This window comes from Cetorhinus maximus, chromosome 3 (genome assembly GCF_964194155.1).
Source record: "Cetorhinus maximus chromosome 3, sCetMax3.hap1.1, whole genome shotgun sequence".
NCBI classification, from domain to species: domain Eukaryota; kingdom Metazoa; phylum Chordata; class Chondrichthyes; order Lamniformes; family Cetorhinidae; genus Cetorhinus; species Cetorhinus maximus.
Window position 1 is genome coordinate 46,417,762 of NC_135881.1, and position 25,713 is coordinate 46,443,474.

Consider the following 25,713-nt stretch of genomic DNA (forward strand, 5'->3'; position numbering starts at 1 on the left):
AGGATTATAGAAGATCAAAATAATTTAAAATATCATGTTCATGATTAGTCTCAGATCTTGTGTCCAGTTTTCTGCTCTCCCTGCCCCATTTTAGCATTGTGTATATATTTCAAGATTAATGTACATTGAGGTCTGACTAAACAAACAGCAAAAATTAATAGATTTTGTAATAATGCAGTCTGGGGATGGGGGTAAAATCTAGTTCCAACTCGCTGGTCATTACCTCCACCTTAAAAGTCTCACCAAATTAATTTACCTATAATGGGGCTTACGAGGAAAGATTTGATAGGCTAGGCTTGTATCCATAAGAACTAGGAACAGGAGTAGACTATTTGGCCCCTGGAGCCTGCTCTGCCATTCAATATGATCATGACTGATCATCTTGTGCTTCGATTTCCACATTCCCGTCTAACCCCAAAAACCTTGGATTCTTGTTAGGCAAGGGAATTAATCTACCTCTGCCTTAAGGATATTCAATGACCCCACCTCCACCACCTTCCGAGGCAGAGTTCCAAATTCACACAACCCTCAAAAAAATTCTCCTCATCTGTCCTAAAAGGGTGACCCCTAATTTTAAAACAGTGCCCACTAGTTCTGGACTCACCCACAAGAAACATCCTTTCCACATCTACCTTGTCAAGGCTGTTCAGGATCTTGTATACTTCAATCAAATCACCTCTCACTCTTCTAAACTCCATTGGAAACAAACCCAGCCTGTCCAACCTTTCCTCATTAGACAACCCACTCATTCTAAGTATCAATCTAGTAAATCTCCTTTGAATCGCCTCCAGTGCATTTACATTCTTCCTTAAATAAGATGACCAAAATTGCACGCACAGTATTTGAGGTGTGGTCTCACCAATGCCGTGTATAACAAATATAACATCCTTACTTTTATGTTCAATCCCTCTCTTAATAAAAAGGATAGCATTCCATTAGCCTTCTTAATTACTTGCTATACCTGCATACTAACTTTGACTCATTTACTGGAACACCTAGATCCCTATGCACCTCAATTATGCAGCCGTTCTCCATTTAAGTAATACTAATTTTTTGTTCTTCCTGCTAAAGTGAACAACTTCACATTTTCCCACATTAAACTCCATTTGCCAGATCTTTGCCCACTCACTCAACCTATCTCTATCCATTCATAATCTCATGTCCTCTTCACAACATACTTTCCTACCTATCTTTGTGTCATCTGCAAATTTAGTTACTATGTCTTCACTCCCTTCGTTTAAGTCATTGATGTAAATCGTAAAAAGTTGAGGCCCCAGTATAAACCCCTGTGGGACTCTGGAGTTTAGAAGAGTAAGGGGCAACTTGATTGGAACACAAGATCCTGAGGGGTCTCAACAGGATAAATGTGGAAAGGATGTTTCCTCTTGTGGAAGAGTGCAGAATGAAGAGCCACTGTTTTAAAAATAAGGGGTTGCCCATTTAGGACAGATGAGAAGAAATTTGAGCGTGGAAAGTCTTTTGAACTCTTCCTCAAAAGGCTAAAGCAGAGTCTTTGAACATTAAGGCAGAGGTAGATAGATTCTTGCTAAGCAAGGGGGTGAAAAATTAGCAGGGGTAGATGGGAATGTTGAGTTGAGGTTGCAATCAAATCAGCCTTAATCTTATTGAATGATGGAGCAGGCTCGAGGGGCTGAATAGCCTACTCCTGCTCTTTGGGCATATATCATCAAGGGGGCGGTGGCATAGTGGTATTGTCACTGGACTAGTATTCTAGAGACCCAGGGTAATGCTCTGGGGGACCGGGATCAAATCCCACCACAGCAGATGGTGTTTATTGAATTCAAATTCAATCTGGAATTAAAAGTCTGATGACCATGAAACCATGGCTGATTGTCATAAAAACCCATTCTGGTTCACTATGTCCTTTAGGAAAGGAAATCTGTCGTCCTTACCTGCTCTGGCCTACATGACTCCAGATCCACAGTAATGTAGTTAGCTCTTAGGGATGGGCAATAAATGCTGGCCTAGATGCCCACATCCCAAGAATGAATATAAAAAAAAGGGGCCATACTTCCATCACGCTGCTGGGTCTAAAATATTTTCTTTTAATTTTTTCATGGGATGTGGGGATCACTGGCTGGACCATTTATTGCCCATCCCTATTGCCCTTGAAGATGGTGATGAGCCACATTCTTGAACTGCAGCAGGTCATGTGGTGTTGGTACATCCACAGTACAGTTAGGGAGGGAGTTCTACGATCTTGACCCAGTGACAGTGAAGGAATGGCGATATAGTTCCAAGTCAGTATGATGAGTGACTTGGAGGGGAACTTGCAGGTGTTGGTGTTCCCATCCATCTGTTGTCCTTCTAGGTGGTAGAGGCCACAGGTTTGGAAGGTGCTGTCAAAAGGAGCATTGGTGAATTGCTGCAGTGCATTTTGTAGCTGGTGTACACTGCTGCCACTGTGCATCAGTGGTGGAGGTGGTGTTGATGGGGTGCCAATCAAGCAGGCTGCTTTGTCCTGCTTGGTGTTGAGCTTCTTGTGCTGTTGGAGTGAACTCATCCAGCTAAGTGCAGAGTATTCCATCACACTCCTGCCTTGTAGATGGAGGACAGGCTTGGGGGAGTCAGGTGGTGAGTCACTCGCTGCAGAATTCCCAGCCTCTGACCTGTTCTTGTAGCCACAGTATATGGCTGATCCAGTTCAGTTTCTGGTAAATGGTAATCCCCAGGATGTTGATAGCAGGGTATTCAGAGTTGGTAATGCCACTGAATGTCAAGGGGAGAGTTAGATTCTGTTTCGTTGGAGATGTTCATTGCCTGACACTTCTGTGGCACAAATGTTACTTGTCACTTATCAGCCCAAGCCTGAAATGTTGTCCTGCTGCATGAGAACACTGACAGCTTCAGTAACTGAGGAGGCACAAATGGTACTGAACAATCACCAGTGATCTCCAACAACCACAACCATCTTTCTTTGTGCTAGGCATAACTCCAACTAATGGGAGGTTTTTCCCCGATTTCCACTGACCAATTTTGCTAGGGCTCCTCAATGCCAAACATGGTCAAATGCTGCCTTTGTCAAGGGCAGTCACTCTCACCTTGCCTTGTTCAGCTTTTTTGTCCTTGTTTGGACAGGAGTCAAGTGACCCTAGTGGAACAAACTGAGCATCAGTGAGCAGGTTCTTGATGAACACTGATGCTCGATAGCACTGTTGACAACACATTCCAATACTTTGCTGGTGATTGACTGATAGGGCAGTAATTGGCTGGATTGGATTTGTCCTGCTTTTTGTGGACAGGATATATCCTGGGCAATTTTCCACATTGCTGGGTAGATGCCAGTGGTGTAGCTGGACTGGAACAGCTTGGCTAGAGGTGCAGCTAGTTCTGGAGCACAAGCCTTCAGTACTATTGTTGGAATGTTGTCAGGGCCCATAGCCTTAGTAGTATTCCGTGCTGCCTTGGAGTGAATTGAATTGGCTGTAGACTGGCATCTGTGATTCTGGGGCCCTCAGGAGGAGGCAGAGATGGATCATCCACTCAGTACATCTGGCTGAAGGTGATTACAAATGCTTCAGCCTTGTCTTTTGCACTGATGTACTGTGCTCTCCCAATATTGAGGATAGGGATGTTTGTGGAACCTCCTTCTCCAGTTAGTTGTTTGGTTGTCAAGAGGCAGGACTGCAGAGCTTTGATCTGTCCTTCGGTTGTGGAATTGCTTAGCTTGGTCTATTGCATGCTGCTTCTGCTGTTTGGCAGAAGAGTCATATTGGACTCAAAACATGAATTCTTTCTCTCCACAGATGCTGTCAGACTTGCTGAGTTTTTCCAGTACTGTGTTTTTATTTCAGAGCATCCGCAGTATTTTGCTTTGATACAAGTCCATTGTTTATAGCTTCACCAGGTTGCCACTTCATTTTTAGGTATGCCTGATGCTGCTCCTGGCCTGCCGCCCTACACTCTTCTTTGAACCTAGACCCCCTACGGTTGAATGCAATTCTGATGGGTCACAGGGCCTCAAGGATGCCCAGATGAGTTGCTAGATCAGTTCTAAGTCTCTTTCATTTAGCACAATGATAGTGCCACACAAAATCATATCGTCAATGATAATATTATCAACGTGAAGAAAGGACTTCATCTTCACAAAGGCTTTGTGATGGTTACTCCTACCAGTACTTTCGTGTGCAGATTAGATTGGGAGGATGAGGTCAAGTGGGTTTTTCCCCTCTCGTTGGCTCCTTCACCACTTGCCACAGGCCTAGTCTGGCAGCTGTGTCCTTCAGGACTCAGCCAACTTGGTCAGTAACGATACTACTGACTTACTCTGATGGGCATTTAAGTTCCCACCCAGATTTCATCCTGTGCCCCTGCCACCCTCAGTGTTTCTTCTGACTGATGTTCAACACGATTATCAGCAGTGAGGGGGCTGGGGGTGTTAATCAGGAGATTTCCTTGCCCATGTTTGACCTGATGCCATGAGACTCTTGGAGTTAATGGTGAGGACTCCCAGGGCAACTCCCTCCCAATTGTATACCATTTGTACACTATGTGCTACCACCTCTGGTAGGTCTGTCCTGCCAGTGGGCCTGGACATACCCAGGGATGGTGAAGTCTGAGACATTGTAAGGTATGATTTGGTGAGTATGACTGTCAGGCTGTTGCTTGACCAGTCTGTGGGATAACTCTCCCAATTTTGGCATAAGGCCCCAGACGTTTGTAAGGATGACTTTGCAGGGCTGATGGGGCTTAAGTTGATGCTGGGTCGCTGGTCTAGTTTATTTTTTTGGCTTTTCTGTAGCAGTTTGGTACAAGCGAGTGGCTTTCCGGCCATAAGAGCATTTAAGAGTCAACCACATTGCTGTGGGTGGAGTCACATCTAGGCCAGTCCAGGTAAGTGATTCAGGTTAGTGAACTAGATGGGTTTTGACGACAAATTAACAATAGTTTCACGGTCACCATTACTGGAACTTGCTTTTAAACTCCAGATTGTTATTAATTGAAATTAAATTTCACCAGCTGTCATGCTGGCATTTAAATCCATGTCTCCCCAAAGCAATAACCTGGATCTCTGGATTACTAGTCCAGTGACATTACCACCACCCCACCACCTCTTCCCAGCTGCCACTCTAAGCTTTCCATCACTAACTTAACCATGTACCCATGGCCAGGTGATGTGACTATACAACCAAATAAACCCTATACAACCAAATAAACCCCCAAAGTCTTTAAACTCAACAGCTACAGTTCACCGTAAACTGCTTTACAATAGCACTTGCTATAATCAGCTTTGTTGCAAAATGTTAGGATATCATGGGGTGTCAGCTGTGGCTCAATTAGTAGCATTTTTGTTTGAGTCAGAAGGGTTGAGAGTTCAAATCCTACTCCAGGATTTGATCACAAAAAAAAAGGCTGAGACTCCAGGAAGCAAGTGCTTCCCTACTGGAGGTGCCATCTGTTGGACATAAAAGTGAGGCACCCTGTCTGCCCTCTCAGGTGGATTTAAAAGAATGCCACTGTTTTGAAGAGGAACAGGGGAGATATTTCCAGTTTTCTGGACAATATTTATACCTCAGTCAATACCACAAACAGATGATCTGGTTATTCTCACATTGCAGTTACACACCCAAGTTTCCAGAAACAGCAATGTATCCACTTTCCAACAGTGACTATACTTAAAAAAAAGTATTTCATTGTCTATAAAGTGGTTTAGGATGTCCTGTGGTCATGAAAGGTGCACAAATGCAAGTCTTCCTTTGATATCAGATTCAATTGTAGTTTAAATCCAGTTACGTTATCTGCAATATTGGCTTCTACAGTAATATTCACTGCACATTTTTATAGTCAAATGAAATACACACTCCAAACTTTGTTCTCCGGAGTCTAAATAACTGATAGTAGTAAACTTTCCAGTCAGGTCTCTTAAGTCAAATAAAATTTCTCTTTTGTGGAAACAGTTCTAATGTTTATATTTATAAATGGTGTTCACATTACCTGTTGGCAAGCAAACAACACTGGGCCTGTTGCCAATCCAAGCTTCAGGTCAGTTGCAGTAGGTTTTCCCAACTGATTAGCGCAGGAGGTGAAGTCCAACACATCATCGACCAACTGAAACAAGTACAGGTGTTTTTTTTTAAGAAATGGACATTACAGCAGGCTCTTGTGCCAGAAAAGTCACAATAGACCGAACATTATCTGCACACTACCTGAAAAGCTATCCCGATATTTCTTCCATATTGGTATGCAATTTCCTGGACATCTGGATCACAGTTACCAAGTATGGAGACCTTTTTTTAAAAAAAAAAACACCTGTCAAATCAAATGAGGTTAAAGTCTTGAATTTTCAAATCCTGGATCAGTTTTTACTGATTTGACTCTAGCAACAAACTTGCCACCCCCACCCCGCGTTAAAGTACATGAGAAGCTCAGGATCTACTATGAATAAACAGCGTCACTAGTCAGATCTTCATACGAAGGATAACCACTTTGGTAAGACAGCAGAGAGCTACTGCTACCCGTGGAGCTACAACCTACCATTAAGGCAGTACCCTCAAAATGGAGCAGGTAGGGGAGAAAATTTAAAGAAAAGCTATATAAAACCAGTAAAACTAAGCCAATGATTTCAAAATTCAATTCCCTAGTCCAATCTTTGAATAAAAACTGAAAATAATATTAAGACTTCAGGTCAGGTAAAGGTGAGTGTAGCTATGAAGTGTACAAATTCATTCCTGAACACTTTTTAAAAAACAGAAAAGATGCCTCTTAACTGATTAATACTAGCTATTAAGCTAAAAGAAATCTCAATTCTTGTACAAAATCAAGCCATGCATGTGAAACCTTATGTAATGAGGTACACTACATTATGCATTTCATAATTTGTTAACAGACAATAATTTCAGTTGCTTCAAGAACGTACATACTGCTTTACAACTGTTTGCTATAAGACTTGCAGTTTTCTTGAACGTTTTCTCAAGGTAATGCATAAATCTTTCATTCTCATTTTCTTTGGAGCCCAGCTGCATAAATTCTCCTAAACATGAAAATAAAAGGTACTAATTCACAAGTCATCAACTGTTCAGACTGTTTTATGTATTCAAATAAATTTTAAACTAACCTCGTACCAAGTCTTCAATTGCTTGAGTAAACATGGATACTACAGAGTTGTTACCAAGACGAGCAAGGGCCACGGATGCTGCAGAGAGAACAAAGTCTCCAGCCAAAATAGCCTGCAATAAAAATTCACTATAGAAGCAGGGGAAAAAAAACACATTTCACACAGTATCAATAAACCAGATTTTTCATCTTTCTGGAACTGACTCAGGGTTGGACATAAAACGCTGTTCCGGGAACCACAATCAGACAAGTGGAAGTTCTCAACCCCATCGGCAAGGTGTTGAGTGCATACCATAACTTATGTTTTCCTTTTTTAAAATTCATTCATGGGATGTCTGCTTTGCTGGCTGGGCCGGCATTTATTGCCCATCCCTAGTTGCCATTGAGAAGATGGTGGTGAGCTGCCTCCTTGAACTGCTGCAATCCATGTGGTGTAGGTTCACCCACAGTGCTGTTAGGAAGGGATGCAGGATTTTGACCCAGTGACAGTGAAGGAACGATGATATATTTCCAAGTCAGGATGGTGAGTGACTGGAGGGGAACTTCCAGGTGGTGGTATTCCCATCTATCTGATGCCCTTCTCTTTCTAGATGGTAGTGGTCATGAGTTTGGAAGGTGCTGTCTCAGAAGCCTCGATGAATCCCTGCAGTGCATCTTGTAGATGGTACACACTGCTGCTACTGTGCATCAGTGGTGGAGGGAGTGAATGTTTGTGGATGTGGTGCCAATCAAGCTGGCTGCTTTGTCCTGGATGGTGTCAAGCTTCTTGTGTTGTGGGAGCTGCACTCATCCAGGCAAGTGGGGAGTATTCCATTACACTCCTGACTTGTGCCTTGTAGATGGTAGACAGGCTTTGGGGAGTCAGGAGGTGGGTTACTCGTCGCATGATTCCTAGTCTCTGACCTGCTTTTATAGCCACAGTATTTATATGGTTAGTCCAGTTCAGTTTCTGGTCAATGGTAACCTCCCCCACCACCCCAATGATGTTGATAGTGGGAGAATTCAGTGATGGTAATGCCATTGAACATCAAGGGGCAATGGTTGGATTCTCTCTTGTTGGAGATGATCATTGCCTGGCACCTGTGTGGCGCAAATGTTACTTGCCACTCGTCAGCCCAAGCCTGGATATTGTCCAGGTCTTGCTGCATTTGGACATGGACTGTTTTAATATCTGAGGAGTCACGAATGGTGAACATCGTGCAATCATCAGCAAACATCCCCACTTCTGACCTTATGATGGAAGGAAAGTTATTGATGAACCATCTGAAAGATGGTTGGGCCGAGGACACTTTACCTTGAGGAACTCCTGTAGCGGTGATGTCCTGGTGCTGAGATGACTGACCTCCAACAACCACAACCACCTTCCTTGACTCCAATCAGTGGAGAGTTTTCCCCCGATTTCCATTGACTCCAGTTTTGCTAGGGCTCCTTGATGCCACACTCGGTCAAACGCTGCCTTGATGTCAAAGGCAGTCACACACCTCACCTCGGGAGTTTAGCTCTTTTGTCCGTGTTTGAACCAAGGCTGTAATGAGGTCAGGAGCTGAGTGGCCCTGGCAGAACCCAAACTGGACGTCAATGAGCAGGTTATTGCTAAGCAAGTGCCGCTTGATAGCACTGTTGATGACCCCTTCCATTACTTTACTGATGGAGAGTAGACTGATGGGGTGGTAATTGGCTGGATTGGTTGCATTTGTCTTGCTTTGTGTGTACAGGACATACTTGGGCAATTTTCCACATAGCCCGGTAGATGCCAGTGTTGCAGCTGTACTGGAACAGCTTGGCTAGGGGCATGGCAAGTTCTGGAGCACAAGTCTTCAGTACTATTGCCGGAATATCATCAGGCCCCTTAGCCTTTACAATATACAGTGCCATCAGCCATTTCTTGATATCACGTGGAGTGAATCGAATTGACTGAAGACTGGCATCTGTGATGCTGAGGACCTCCGGAGAAGGCTGAGATGGATTACCCACTCGGCACTTCCGGCTGAAGACTGTAGCAAATGCTTCAGCCTTATCTTTTGCACTGATGTTCTGGGCTCCTCCATCATTGAGGATGGGGATATTTGTGGAGCCTCCTCCTCCAGTGAGTTGCTTAATTGTCTACCACCATTCACGACTGGATGTGGCAGGACTGCAGAGCTTAGATCTGATCCGTTGGTTGTGGGATCACTTAGCTCTGTCTATCACTTGTTGCTTATGCTGTTTGGCATGCAAGTAGTCCTGTGTTATAGCTTCACCAGGTTGACACCTCATTTTTAGGTATGCCTGGAGCTGTTCCTGGCATGCCCTCCTGCACTCTTCATTGAACTAGGGTTGATCCCTTGGCTTAAGTAACTTGAGAATTTAAATGTTTCTGGGTATGCTATGTTTAGACAGCATAACGCTAATACTTTTTCTGATTACACTTTAGTTTCTAATGTTGTTCACACTTTCAGGAACCCAGTCTTCTGGTACTTGCCTCAAAAGGTAGTAACAGCTTGACTTAGTCATTGAAATGGATACAATATATTTGGCTCATGAGAAGGTTAGAGAAATTTAAATAGACAAAGCAAGGCAACTAAAACATGCAGGTTGCTTGCCCAAAGAAAACAGGGAAAGAACAAACATTTGAGCCCAGAGATTGGCAGGCTAAGTAGAGCAATACCTTGCTTTGAATAATACGCCACTTTAAAACTATACAGTAGATTGCAAAGGTTTACAATAAAGGCGATGCAAAATCTTTGAATATCTGCCCTCTACAACAAAAGTACTGCTGACATTTTGCAACATTCAATATTGGTTGTACAAATTTTGTCCAATTTGGCTATTAAAAAACCTATACCATTCCCTGTACTTGAGTATTTTTCTACTTTCTTCCTCCATCCTCCCCCTTAAAGGATTGACACCTCAACAGAGTATGTGCCACAGGTACTGATCCAGAAGTGGCCATTTTTATTGAGATTAATGCTTACAGACTGTTTGGTAGCAAGTAGCATCACAGCTACACACAATCCTGATTTCACCAGAAATGCAGAGGTCAAATGCAGCACACCTAGTGCCACTCCAGTAGAGTAGAACTGTTTTAGCAGACATCAGGGATCAAATTAAGGATCTTCCTGCTGCTATTGCTCAGCTACTCGGTGCAAAGATCCCAGCCATTGGAAGAACTTTGATGACTTTTTAGTAAAGACCCAAGAACAACAGGTCTACTTGTCAATAAAAGCCATGGACAATTAAAAAGGTAAGGGACAACGTAAAACAAGAAAAAGCATTAAAAATACCAAAACAACAGAGATCCATAAGGTGACAAAACAGATACTACGAACCACAAAGAGTAGTGTGAAAAGAAACTTGCAAGGGATATCAAAACCAAAAAACATTTTTATAATTAGGAAAACTATGGTAATCTGAGGTGCAATACATCTTTAAGAAAATGTGAGCAGATTGACCATGTGACTATGACCCAATTGCTGTGTAGCACAGCCTACAATGTTAAGGGTTGGACTAGAGTAGGGTCTAGTTGGAGAAATACACATCATATTAATGCCCTGTTGTCTGTGTAAATAAATAGCATGTGCTTCATTCCATATCGGCCTCTGCGTCTGCAGTATAGTACCATCAACTCACCCACCTACAGGTAAGCGTGCAAATGGGTTCACAAGCAAAACAACCCCACAGAGGAACATAACAAAAACAAAGGGTGTCAAGGAGCAATGTAGGCAACTTAAGCTGAGCAGTGATATTGTAAATGTAAAATGTTGGACATGTGTAAATGCTAACACAGTAAATGTTTAACTAGAGGGAGAGGATAGCATCCCAGGGAGAATAATATTGAATCAGGGACAGATACCCACCAAAATTAATGACAGTAAAATAATAACAAAGAAAATCACACTAAAAACTGAAAAACCCCAGGACCAGATGGTTAACATCCCAGGGTTTTAAAAGGAAGTAGGTGAGAACGCTGTAGATGCTCCAATTGTAATCTTCCAAGTTCTCTTTATTCTACAACCGTTCCTTTAGATGGGAGAATTATGCATGTCACTCCACTATTTAAGAAGCACAAGGGGGAAAACCAGGGAATTGTAGATCAGTTAGCTTACCATTTGTTGTCGGGAAGTTACTAAAGACTATAATTAAGGATAGGATGACTACCCTATCAGCCTTGAGAATTCAGTTCAGATTAAGAAACGGCTGAAGGCATAGGATACTGCAAAGGCTATGGGCCCTGACAACATTCCAGCAATAGTACTGAAGACTCGTGCTCCAGAACTTGCCGCGCCCCAAGCCAAGTTGTTCAGTACAGCTACAATACTGGCATCTACCCAGCTATATAGAAAATTGCGCAGGTCTGTCATGTACACAAAAAGCAGGACAAATCCAACCCAGCAATTAACGCCCCATCAGTCTACTCTCGATCATCAGTAAAGTAAGGAAGGGGTCATCAACAGTGCTATTAAGCAGCACTTGCTTAGCAATAACCTGCTCACCGATGCCCAGTTTGGGTTCTGCCAGGGCCACTCAGCTCCTGACCTCATTACAGCCTTGGTTCAAACATGGACAAAAGAGCTGAACTCCTGAGGTGAGGTGAGAGTGACTGCCAGTGACGTCAAGGCAGCATTTGATTGAGTGTGGCATCAAGGAGCCCTAGCAAAACTGGAGTTAATGGGAATCGGGGAAAACTCTCCGGTGGTTGGAGTCATACCTAGCACAAAGGAAAATGGTTGGGGGAGGTCAGTCATCTCTGCTCCAGGACATAACTGCAGGAGTTCCTCAGTGTAGTGTCCTTGGCCCAACCATCTTCAGCTGCTTCTTCATTAACCTTCCTTCCATCATAAGGTCAGAAGTGGGCATGTTTAGCACCATTTGCGAGTCAAATACTAAAGCAGTCCATGTCCAAATGCAGCAAGACCTGGACAATATCCAGGCTTGGGCTGACAAGTGGCAAGTAACATTCGTGCCACGCAAATGCCAGGCAATGACCATCCCCAACAAAAGAATGCAACCATCACCCCTTGGTGTTCAATGGCATTACCATCAGTGTATCCCCCACTATCAACATCCTGGGGGTTACCATTGACCAGAAACTGAACTGGACTAGCCATATAAATACTGTGGCTATAAGAGCAGGTCAGAGGCTAGGAATCATGCAACAAGTAACTCACCTCCTGACTCACCAAAGCCTATCCACCATTTACAAGGCACAAGTCAGGAGTGTGATGGAATACTCCGCACTTGCCTGGATGAGTGCAACTCCTACAACACTGAAGAAGCTGGGCACCGTCCAGGACAAAGCAGTCCGCTTGACTGTTTGTGGATGTGGTGCCATTCACTCCCTCCACCACCAACGCACAGTAGCAGCCGTGTGTATCATCTACAAATTGCACTGCAGGAATTCTCCAAGGCTGCTGAGACAGCATCTTCCAAACCCATGACCGCTACCACCTAGAAGGACAAGGGCAGCAGATAGATAGGAACCCCACCACCTGGAAGTTCCCCTCCAAGTCACTCACCATCCTGACTTGGAAATATATCACTGTTCCTTCACGCTCGCTGGGTCAAATTCCTGGAACTCCCTTCCGATACCTGCACATGGACTGCAGCGGTTCAAGAAGGCAGCTCACTACCTTCTCAATGGCAACTAGGGATGGGCAACAAATGCTGGCCCAGCCAGCGAAGCCCATACCCTGTGGATGAATAAAAAAAAATAAACTAAGAACCTGCTTGACTTTGTAAATAGTAGGCTATGCCTGATAAATCTGATTGAATTTTTTGAAGAGATGACTGATGTTGTGGAATGGATGTTATTTATATGGACTTCCAGAAGTTATTTGATAAAGTCCCTTGTAAGAGACTGTTGGCTAAAGTTGAATCTCATGGAATTGAAGGCAAATTATTGACCTGGTTAAGAAATCGGTTGAGGGACAGAAGACAGAGTAAGGATTGTGGGCAGTTACTCTAATTGGCAAAATATGACGTGTGGTGCCCTGTGAGGATCCGCGTTGACACTTAACTAATCACTGTATTAACCACTAAAATGATGAGACAGAAAGCCACAAAACCAAGTTTGCCAATCAAAGATAAGTGGCACTGTAAGCAGAGACATTAAGGGAGTAAGTGAATGGACAAAACTGTGACAACGGATTTCAATGTGACTTCACTGTGGACTTAAAAAGGGAAGAATAGAGTACTTTCTCAATGGTGATAAACTAGAAACAGGTGGCAGTCCAGAGAGATTTGGGGTCCATGTGCATAGATCATTAAAATGTCATGCAAACAGGAACAGAAAATAATCAAAAAGCTAATAGAATGCTGCCCTTTATTTCGAAAGAGTTAGAATACAAGGAAGTAGAACCTGAGTGCATTGACCATGAGCACTGTGGATTAGGAAGGATAGATTGGCAATGGAGGGACAGCAGCATGAGTTTTCAACAATTCCCAGAATGATACCTGGACTTCAAGGGTTAAATTATGAGACAAAATTAAAATAGGGTTATCTTACCTGGAATTTAGAAAGTTAAGGGGCGAGTTTATTAAGGGGAACAAATCTGTTGGATAGAAGTTATTTCTACTGGCTTAGGAATCTAGAACTGGAAGGCATAGTCTAAAAATTAGAGCCAGACATTTCAAGAGTGAAATTAGGAACAGTTCTACCTGCAAAGGGTGGTAGAAGTGCAGAATGGTTCCACAAATTGCAACTGATCCTTGGTCAATTGTTAATTTTAAATGCAAGATAAATAGATTTTTGTTAACCAGTGGTATTAAGGAATACAGGGCAAAGACAGGTACATTTTGTTAGGTAACAAGTGTGAAATGGTCTTAGACAGGCTCAAAGGGCTAAACAGCCTACTCCCGTTCCTATAAATTTATAGCATATAATCTATAAAAGTGATTCACAATTGTTCATTTTTTGATTATGAACCAATTCCTTATGACCAAAGCAATCACACTCACCTTTCTCTCTCCCCAGATTTTATTCACAGTAATTTTACCCCGTCGAGTATCTGACCCATCAATAACATCATCATGCACAAGGCTAGCAGTGTGGATCATCTCTACGATCATGCCTATTGAATGCTGGCTTTTCAACAGATTCCTAGACAGAATGGATGAAAAGAAAATAATAAGAAAAAAGTTAGTACTGTGATGTTGATCTTGAATGAAAATGATGAACAGGATCCAGTTCATCAAAACTGCTACTTCTTGGGAAGGTGACACTTTCCCCATTTCATCAACATGGTTGCAGCAAAACTAACTTTACACAAAGTTCTGTTAGGACTTGAGTTATTCCACCATTGAATACTGAAATGTAGTAGTGCGAGAGTATGTCTAAACTACCCATTCCTTCTTAATAGCACTCACCAACAGACCTCCCCTGCAGGTTTACATTCTGTGCTGTTTTGATGAAAGTATTTAATCATACCACTGCTTTTTGCAGTACTCAGAAAGGAAGCATACATTCTTGTCACACGTGTTTTGTAAGCTTGTGATCAATACATGTCAAGAATTTAGTGAGTAATAGCTGGACTTGCAACAATGAAATTACTCAGCAGCATGGCAGCTTAACCACATGATAAACAGTGGCATAGATAAGCAATTATGCAGTGCTATAAATTGGCATTTCACCATTTGAATTTTGAAGATGACTTTAGCGTGCAAGTGCCAATTCATTATTTCTTTGTGCAAACTAGTAAGGAATTAGTAAGGAATTCTATTCATCATTTAGATCAGTTAGATTGAACTTCTGAATGTTCAGTTGTTTAACTAACACTGCATCAAGCAATTCAAACAGCAGCACAATGCATTATGTCATTTCTGATTTTTACAAAATAGTCACAGATTAATTGGGGTTGTGGTAGTAAACAGGTAGTAAGAGATGGAATGGGGCCTGTTAAGGGGAAAGATGGTGAAATATGCTTAGTGGCATGGAACAAGGCTAGAAGAATACTTAAGAGTACTTGTATCAGTCTTTATTAAGGAAGAGGAGGCAGATAAAATATTGGAAGAAGTAATGGGTGGGGTGAAAATTGATAGGAAGATGTATTAGAAAGGCTGGCTGTGCTCAAGAGTGAATGGTCCAGATGGCATGCAGCCCAGGTTGGTAGGGGAAGTGGGGGTGGTGCTTGCCATAATCTTCCAATCTTCCTTAGATACTGGGGAGGTGCCAGAGGATTGGAGAGTGGCAAATGTCACACCCCTTGTTCAGAAAGCTTTTGATGAAGTCCCACATAAGAGGTTAGTGTGCGAAATTAAAGCACATGGGATTGGGGGTAATATATTGAAAATTGGTTAGCAGACAGGAAATAATAGAAATAAATGAGTTTTTTTTCAGGATGGCAGGCAGTGACTAGTGGGTTCTGCAAATATATTTAGAGGATGATAAAAGGCTTCAAGGCAATTTAGACAAGTTGAATGAATGGGCAAATACATGGCAGATGCAGTATAACATGGATAAGTGTGAAGTTATCCGCTTTGGTAGGAAAAACAGAATGGGAGTATTATTTCAATGGTGATAGATTTGGAAATGTTGATGAACAAAGGGCCCTGGGTGTCCTTGTACACCAATCACTGAAAGCAAACATGCAGGTGCAGCAAGCAGTTAAGGCAGCAAATGGTATGTTTGTCTTCATTGTGAAAGGACTTGAGTACAGAGCAAGGATGTCTTACTGCAGTTGTATAGCTTGGTGAGACCACTCCTGGAGTAGTGTGCGCAGATTTGGTCTCCTTACCCAAGAAAGGATATATCTGCTATAAAGGGAGTAGAGCGAATGCTCACCAGACTGACTCCTGGGATGGCAGGACTGTTGTACGATGAGTGATTGGCTGACTAGGCCTTTATTCACTGGAGTTTAGAAGAAGGAGGAAATCTCATTAAAACATAAAATTGTGACCGGGCTGGACAGGCTGGATGCAGGGATGATATTTCCTCTGGCTGGTGGGGGGGGTCTAGAACAAGGTGTCAAAGTCTCAGTGGGCCATTTAGGACAGAGATGAGAAGAAGCTTCTTCACTTATGAGGATGGTGAACATGATGAACCTGCGGAATTCTCCATCATTGTGGAGGCCAAGTCACCGAATATATTCGAGGAGGAAATAAATAGATTTCTAGACTTGAAAGGCATCAAGGGGTATAGGGAGAGAGCACGCAGGAGTATGGCATTGAGATAGAGGATCAGCCATGATCACACAATGTCGGAGCAGGCTCGAAGGACCGAATGACCTACTCCTGCTTCTATTTTCTATGTCTATGTTTCTATGTTCAGGAAAGGAGATCCAGACTTTTCTTAGTAACTACAGGCAGGTCAATTTAACATCGGTGGTGGGTAATGTTTCAGAAGCATTAATCAGGGGGAAAAAGTTAACAGGCATTTGGAGAGGTTTGAGTTAATGAAAGAGAGCCAGCACAAATTTGTAAACAGCAGATTTTGCTTGACTAATCTAATAAAATTTTTTAATGAAGTAACAGAAGGTTGAAGAAGAGGATGCAATGGATGTTGTCTATATGGGTTTTGAGAAAGCTTTTGACAGAGTATCATATAAAAGTTAACAAAATTGAGGTTCTTGGGATTGAAGGTGGTAGGACATATTGGGGGCATTTAGCAAAGCATATGGAATCTTGGGCTTCATAAGGAGGTGTTGCGTACAAAAGCAAGTAAGTTATGCCGAACCTTTATAAAGCTGTTAGGCTACAACCAGCGTACTGCATCCAGTTCTGGTCACTACACTTCGGAAGGATGGTAGGTTCTTGAGAGATTTACCAGAATGGGTCAGGGATGAGGGATTTTAGCTATAAGGTTATTCTCCTTGGAGCAAAGGAGATTGAGGGGAGATTTGATAGAGGTGTACAAGGTTATGATAGGTTTAGATAAGCTAGACAAAAAAAAAACTTTCCTTTAATTGATAGTATAAGGATTTGGGGGACACAGATTTAAGATTTTGGGCAAAAGATGCAGGGAGGATGTGAGGAAGAATTTTAAAAAATAAGTGTGTGGTAATGAACTGGAACACTCTGCCTACAAGGATGGAGAAAGCAAAAGAAAATTTGATGGATACTTAAGGGAAATAAAGTTGCAGGGTTACAGGGACAGAGTTTTTTTTTAATAGTTCTTTCACAGGGTGTAGGCATCGCTGGTTAGACCAGCATTCATTGCCCTTGAAAACTGGGGAATGGTCTACAAGAGCCATCAGGGACATGATAGACCGAAATGTCTCCTTCTGTGCCAATATTCAATTAGCGCGGCTGGTAAATGCAATTAATATTTGTGTGCCGATGAGTACACAAATGACCTTTATAAATAAAGTGGTGGGAAAAATTGCTTGCATTAGTAACCCCCCCATATCTCCAAGTTTACTCAAAGCTTTCTAATTTACTTCACTCACCTGTTCTTACTATGGTGGAGATTGCATGCTTTTGCCATTAATACCACAATCATGGGCCGAAAAGCCTTCCCTTTTCCATCAAAATAGTAATCACAAATTTCTTTAAGGTCTGAAGAAACTGCTAATAGCTGAAAGGCCATTTAAAGAGTTAAATCTTAAAACACAATAAATATCACACATTCATAAGTTAATAAGTAGCAGCAATAGCAGAAAAACACTTGTTAAATGCGTCTTGAATCTTTAACAGAATCAATTCCTTAAATATAGATGTCAAACAGACCAATAACTTGCAAGATGAGGAATAAAATTTTGCCATACTCCTTTCCCCTCACTTTCTCCTTTTTGAGAATGCCAGCCAAGCTGGATACTTGTTAGGATCTGGCTTGATAGCTCAATCATTTAAAGAATGTGTGTGGAGAACCAAGAGTCAGGAATAAGTGGCAGGACTTCCATGGTTAAATTGTTTTGGTGTTTCAATCTTGACTATACGAACTTGAACAAAACAAACAAGCAATAAACAACGGAATCAGTACATTCTGAGCAAATAAGGTAATAATTCTAAACAATATTAGCTTCTACCTTAAACTCAATCCAACAGATTTAGCCTTTCAAGTGTGGCTTTCACTCAGGATAGGTTTTTAAACATACTCATGTTCTGGGAGGCAGTTCCTTCCTCCCTGGGTCTGGCTGCACAGGTCATAGCTCAGATCTTGGTATATTCCTACCAATATAACCTCCTGGTCCAAGTATAAGCATTGCTGATGGTCACACAGCACAACCCACCAGACACATGTAGACACCCCCTTGGCATCTATTTAATAGCTGGATTTCTCGCTTTACAAAGCTACTTGGTCCTAGCCAATTCTCTAGAACTCCCTCTTCTCCTCTATAAACATACAGAACTGAGTTCGGTGGTGAAATTTAACAAACTGGCTGTCTGCAGCCTCAAGACAGCTTCTCCTACACTTTTTTCCTAACCCCCCCCTTTCACAAAACTCACCAGTTTTCCATTTAGAGCATAGCTCCACCCTCAGCAATTTTCTCCATAGCAATCACAAGGCTTTCTTGCTTCTAAAAGCCTCTCAGTTAGGTCAAAAGTTCAAGCATGGTTTGTAAACATACAGGCATGCTAAGCCAAACCAAAAGTAAACAACCCCCAATTCACCTTAAACTGAAATCAAAACTCTACATTCTTAACCTTTAATATAACCCACAATAGAGACAAGTTATAATACTATCTTCAGAAGTAGGCGAATAAAGTCACTCATTCTGGGGAATAGTTTTACCTTCAGCAGAAACCTTTTCCCTTGATAAAGTGGCCTTTTGTTAAGCTTAACAGGATATTTAATCAATTCACAGGCAAGCTCATCCTTACCCTTTGCCCTCAAACACACTTTCAACAGGCCGTTATGGATTGCAGAAATCTTGCTGATTTTACCATCCCTTACCAGAGGAAATTCTGTACTATGCATTTGTTGCTCTCGCCCCAAGTTTGCACAGTTGCTACCAGAAATTAAATGAGATTTTAATGGTCTGTACAGTACAATAGGTAAAACATACAATGTTATCACATTGTCATTAAGAGCTTTCTTATTTGATATTGTATATTAAAAGAAAATTGGATTTTGTTTATTAAAAAATGATTTTACGGTGCTAAAAGCAGTCTGTAAAAGGAGGTTAAAACACAGAAATAAATCTACTTTAAGTTAGAAGAATGTACTCCTCCAGGCAAACACTGAAATTCCTGTCTATTGCAGGCAAAAAAAGTTATTCACTACTTTTCCAACTTATTTATTTACAAACAATGTCTATAAGCCAATGAAATGTCAACAATATTTAATTATGCTTTTTAACTGAAATTATATATTTTAAGTTGATTACTCCCCATGATCCTCCCCTCATCAAGCAGGCCAAATCTGATTTGAGAAGATAAGCAGGTAAACTAGATACCCTGACCTCAACTCAAGTTAGTCAACCAGGATGTGCATTAGTTGCATCATCCACAGATTCTCACTATTTTCCATGACATGCCACTAACTTGTCAAATGGTTTTTCAAGATTGTCAACTGGGCAATTTATCTGAAATCTGTCGTCTTTTGTCTTAAAAAAGTCTGCAATGCTTCATAGGATCTCAATTGTTAAATTGAAAATTAGATGTTCTGTATTGAAAGCTTCGTAGTTTTTGTCATGGCCTGTCATTAATGGAAATGGTTTCCACTCCAACTGTTAAGCCTTTAATAGATAAAACACTTCTTGTGAGAAGAATCTTTATAATTCCGTCATGATCCAGTTCTGAAACCTATATTAATGAAAATAAAAACTTTGGACAGCAGAAATCAAAATGTTAGAGACTTACCCGCCTGATTTCATCATATAGATTCTTCAGGTCTTCCTGAGCTAATGTGTAGGGGTTTTTATACTGCTTGTCACTATGCACCTGGTTACAGCAGCATTTAGTCCTAGTTGTATACATAAGTCTGGATGGAGCTCTAAAACAAGAATTATCTTGGTGTTAGTGGCTTCTATTCATATTAAAATTAAATTTAAAGTAATTTCAAAAATGTCTAATGATTTTAGGTTTGTTGAGGAAAACATACTGATTCCTCCCATGTTCTTTTTCAACCTGCTTTTAAAATAATTATCTTGTAGCATTACAGCACTGCAATTACCATAATATAACCAAATGTTTGTTCATAGAATCATGGAATGATGCAGCTTGAGGAGGAGGCCATTCAGCCCATCATACCAGCTCTTTGAAAGGGCTATTTAATTCATCCCACTTCTTTCCCCTTTTCCCATAGCCCTGCAATTCATTTCCTTTTCAAGTAATTATCCAGTTCCCTTTTCAAACTTATTACTAAATCTGCTTTTGCCACCTTTTCATGCAGTGCATTCCAGATCATAACTGTTTAATAAATCCTCCTCAGCATGCCTTAGCACTTTTTGCTAATTACCGTAAATCTGTATTCGCTGGTTACAGTCCCTTCTGCCACTGAAAACAGTTTTTTTCACATTATTTAGTAAGCCCTTCATGATTTTGAACACCACTATTAAGTCTGCTCATAACCTCCTCTGCTCGAAGGATAACACCTCCAGCTTTAGTCTCTCCACATAACTGAAGTCCCATATCCCTTGAGCCATATTAATAAATGTTTTCTGTACCCTTTTCAAGGCCTTGGCATCCTTTCTGGGTCACACTACTCCAGCTGGGCCCCGACTTGTGATTTATAAAAGGTTTAGCATAACTTCCCTGCTTTTGTACTTTATGCCTCTAACTATAAAGTATCCTTTATGTTTTGTAAAAGTCTTCTCAACTTGTCACTGATGACACTTCAATTACTAATATTAATTTAGATTCATTATGAACAAACACAAAGGCATTGCAAAAACACACTATATGTACTTAAGGTTATATTTATTTTGTGATTAAACTTAAAAAGCAATGAACTGCAATTAATCTTGAGTACGTTTTTTAAAAACCCACCTTCCCATTGATTATTAAAAAGTTGGTTTGTGTCAGCTCATCTCTTCCCTCCCCCAGACCCCTTTAAAGTTTCATCATACATGCCAAGGAATTTTTAAAAGTCACAGCCATGTACAGGGTTGAATTCGAATGGAACAGAAATATAAAGAGAAAATAGTAACAACTTTAGTTTTCCCAATCAGAACAAAGGATTGCTGGGCTACGAAAATTCCCAACGTCAGACTACGTACTCAAATCAAATACCACCAGCCATACAGGCTTGGTTACAGATTGTGCTTTAAGCAAATGTAAACTTAAAAAGTGACTTTTTGACACATTTGGTTTTAATCAACATAATTTTTTTCCCCGGGTTCATGGGGTGACCCCGTCACTGACAAGGCCAGCATTTATCGCCCATCCCAAATCGTCCTTGATAAGATGTTGGTGAGCTACCTTCTTGAACTGTTCCAGTCCACATGGCGTCAGTACACGCACAGTGCTGTTAGGAAGGGGGCTCCAGGATTTATACTCAGTGACAATGAAGGAACAGCGATAAAGTTCCAAGTCAGGACGTGAGAGACTTGGAGGGGAACTTGCAGATGGCAGTGTTCCCATGCACCTGCTGCTCGTCCTTCTTGATGGCAAGAGGTCGCAGGTTTAGAAGGTCTACTAATGTCCTTCAATATGGCTGACTTTTAACTGCCCTCTGAAATGGCCTAGTAAGCCACTCAGCTATGTCAATCTACTGCAGGAGAGTCAAGTTACTTGCTCTCTTTTCTACAAAGAGAGAGTGTATTATTAGTACACACAAAATGTGACTGTACAAGGCTTCGTCTCAAATGGTTCTTACCTCCACAAAGAAACTGGCTTCTTGTAAGCTGTAGTGTTTAAATAGATTCTTCTATGTAAATACAGCTCCTGTACAGGAATATAAAAACCACCATTTTGAAATGATTGGCAAGATATTTAAGAACATAAAGATCTTCTCTACTGACTTCGGTTTGCTATTAACTGGATGTAGCAGACAGCTCTGCTCCAGTCTTAAACAACATCTATTTCAAAATAATTAAGGATGAAATATTAAAAGGAGTATGATCAACAATTTTAAGTCAAATGACATTGTGGGGTGCAAAGGGGATTTTAAAATCTGTATATTTGAAGCAAACAACAGATGGCAAACAGAGCTTGCTGGAAGTATTCTGAAAATCCTTAGATTGAAGGTGGAGGGTAAAAAGAAGCTAGAAATACACAGGCAGTTCAGTAACAAAAAAGTTAGGTTAACATTTCAGATTCATTAAAACAGTGCTCGATTAAGTCTGAAAACAAACACCTCATATCATTCAGGTAATTGTTGGTTGAAAATTAGCCAGGAAGATAAAATGCTGAACTTATGCTTAATGTGCTATCATCACAAGGGATACAGCAAAGTACTTGTCATCGACTAAAGAATACATCAAAAGTACCCGATCAGAAAAGAATGCAGTTCACATGCCAGGCTCCGTTATCCTCTCCCTCAAATATCTACCTGATTCATTGATCTTAAAATACTGCAAAATAAGATAAAAACAGAATGCAATTTTTTTTTTTGCAAAATAGATGACTTTAAGTTATTTTGAAAATACAATTATGTGGCTTAATATAAACATCCATCTGAAATATCTGACTCAAAAAAAAGGGTCAAAAAGACGATAGCGGCAGCTGAGAAAGACGTGCAAAGCAGCAGCTTGCGTTTTAAAATGAGCCCAATGTGCAGGAAATCTGGCTGCTTGCTAGAAATGTAGTAATGCCCCCAGATTTTCCATCCATTTGAAAGGGAACTCAATTGGCATTCTCAACAGCAGAATCACTAATACTGTCATTCTATCAATTGTGCAGTTAAGGCACACACCTTAGCTTCTCCACTGTATCTGACTGAACATGAAATTTGGAGGTGGGGCAGGGCAGTTAGTTAACACTTTAAAAATCAACTGCGCTAAGCACACTACATTAAAACTATTTAAAAAAAGGAACACAACTACTTAAACAGCCTGGATTGTCAAGCTTCTGCTTAGATTCAAACACTGAGCTACACAAATGGGAAAATCCTGTTTACCTGCCACTTGTGCATTTTAGCTGGGATGTCAGTATGGGGCATTATGATTAGCTTTAACAGACCTAGATGAGATATAAAACCAGCCAGCATTCCTATTGCTGATGGTCGTCCAGCAATCATTGCTAAAGTGTGTAAACATGGATATCCAGAAAGTGCTGGATCAGCTTCTTCATAATCAAGGCTAATGTTAATCAAGGTCACTGAAGTGCATGATTGAAAGGCGACCAACACCAGTGGAACCATATCTATAGTTTGTTAATGTTTCATCTCTATGATCTTTCGTCCACTGTTTCTCTCCCCACAAATGCTGCCTAACCTGAGTTTCTAGATTTTTGTTTTTATTTCAGTTTTCCAGCCCAAGATTTCAATATATCTTGCTTTTGCAGTTTAGATGTACCTCAACTAGCACCAATTTGCTCAGTTACAGATTTTAACCAACTCCTTTTGTAGGTCTCTAACTGCTTCTTCTAATTCAACCCACGTATACTGAAAATTACTATCTGCACATTTGACCATTGTGTGTTTAATTTTCACATCCAAATCATTAATATAGATTAGGAACAGTAGGAGCCCCTGCACCCATTCTGGGGACTGCATTCATTGTTTCCATCACCTCCAATTACCTGAGTTAACAGTTTGCCTTTAAGAACATTGGACTTAGGAGCAGGAGTAGGCCATTAAGCCCTTTAAACCTGCTCCGCCATTTGATAAGTTCAACATTGTGGTTTCAACTCCACTTTGCTGTCTGCCCCTACAAGTTGCTTCATCAAAGCATAATCACAAGTGAACTATAATTTGGGGATGGTGGAGAATCAGAGATTAAACAGGAGCTGTTGGACAAGGTGATTCATTGAATTATATTACCCTACATTCCCTGATGATAAATTACTCATCATTACATCTTTGCCACGTTGAACAAAAATACAGCATTTGGGAAGCATCATTATAGAATGAAACAGCACAAGAGGAAGCCATTCAGACCAATGTGCCTGTGCCAGCTCTTTTGGTTGAAGTATCCTATTAGTACCACTTCCCTGTTCTTTCCCCATAGCCCAGAAAAATTTTCCCCTTCAAGTATTTCCTTTTGGAAGTTATTGAATCTGCTTCCAACACCTTTTCATTCCAGACCACAACTGTGTTTAAAAAAAAAAAGGCCTGGATTTTGTGCTTACAATGAAACTCTCATTATTTGCCATAAATACCACTGTGAAACAGACAGCAAATTTTGGAACTGCACATGCACAGCTAAATGTGGATATCCAGAAGGTGTTGTTAGTGATTCCCTGCTCCTCCATAGGGTACACTGTTGAAGACCTGCACTTTTTAAGAAATCACTTAAATTGACATGAACTTCCACTTTATAAGACCAGACATAGAGAAGTAGGCCATTTGGCCCATAGAGCCTGCTTTGTCTTTCAATGAGATCACAGCTGATCTGGTAATCCTCAACTCCACTTTCCTGACTTTTCCCCGTAACCCTAGATTCCCTTACTGATTAAAAATCTGTCTATCTCAGCCTTGAATATAGTTAACGACCCAGCCTCTAAGTCCTCTACAGGTAAAGAATTCCACAGATTCACTACCCGGAGAAGAAATTTCTCCTCATCTGTTATAGGTTGCCTCTCATTCTTCTAAACTCCAATGAGTACAGGCCCAACCTACTCAACCTTTCCTCATAAGAAAATCCCTCCATACCTAATGAACATTCTCTGGACTGCCCCCAATAGCAGTATATCTTTCCTTAGATAAGGGGACCAAAATCGTTCACAGTATTCTAGTTGTGGCCTAACTAGTGTCTAGTTTAGTTTTAGCAAGGCTTTCCTTTTTTATAAAAGCAAAGAACTGCGGATGCTGGAAATCCAAAACAAAAACGAAAACAAAAATACCTGGAAAAACTCAGCAGGTCTGGCAGCATCGGTGGAGAGGAGCACAGTTGACGTTTCGAGTCCGCATGACTCTTCAACAGAACTAATTAAAAATAGAGAAGGGGTGAAATATAAGCTGGTTTAAGGGTGGGGGCGGGGGGGGGGGGGGGTGCGTTGGAACAAGCAGGTATTTTTGTTTTTGTTTTCCTTTTTTATACTCCATTCCCTTTGAGAAATAAAGGCCAACATTCCATTTGCCTTCCCTATTACCTGTTGAACTTGTATGCTAGCCTTTTGGGATTCATGCGCAAGGACTCTCCAATCCCTCAATGCTGCAACCTTCTGCAGTCTTTCTCCATTTAAATAATATTCAGCTCCTCTATTCTTCCTGCCAAAGTGCATAACCTCACATTTTCCCACATTATATTCCATCTGCCAAGTTTTTGCCCACGCATTTAACCTGTCTATATCCCTCTGTAGACTCCCTGTGTCATCCTCACCACTTGCCTTCCCACCTATGTATCATCCGCAAACTTGATGATAGTACATTCACTCTCCTCATCTAAGTCAACACCCAGTTTGGGTTCTGCCAGAGCCGCTCAGCTCCTGACCTCATTACAGCCTTGGTTCAAACATGGACAAAAGAGCTGAACTCCTGAGGTGAGGCGAGAGTGACTGCCCTTGAAATCAAGGTAGCATTAGACTGAGCGTGGCATCAAGGAACCCTAGCAAAACTGGAGTCAATGGGATTCAGGGGGGAAACTCTCCACTGGTTGGAGTCATACCTAGCACAAAAGGAAAATTTTGCTGCTGTTAGAGGTCAGTCATCTCAGCTTTAGGACATCACTGCAGGAGTTC

General features: G+C 41.3%; 1 protein-coding gene across 2 annotated transcripts in view; it reads right to left on the reverse strand.

Moving 5' to 3' along the window:
- Nucleotides 1-25,713, reverse strand: part of pdss1 (prenyl (decaprenyl) diphosphate synthase, subunit 1) — a 43,887-nt gene that overhangs the window by 9,101 nt on the left and 9,073 nt on the right. For both annotated transcript variants that reach the window (XM_078538028.1, XM_078538035.1), the window contains exons 2-9: nt 21,749-21,816; nt 19,792-19,924; nt 17,436-17,563; nt 14,011-14,152; nt 7,076-7,187; nt 6,882-6,991; nt 6,168-6,248; nt 5,956-6,069 (exon numbers count right to left, since the gene is read on the reverse strand). In XM_078538028.1, the coding sequence (XP_078394154.1) occupies nt 5,956-6,069; nt 6,168-6,248; nt 6,882-6,991; nt 7,076-7,187; nt 14,011-14,152; nt 17,436-17,563; nt 19,792-19,924; nt 21,749-21,816 (888 nt within the window). The remainder of the gene's footprint in view (nt 1-5,955; nt 6,070-6,167; nt 6,249-6,881; nt 6,992-7,075; nt 7,188-14,010; nt 14,153-17,435; nt 17,564-19,791; nt 19,925-21,748; nt 21,817-25,713) is intronic.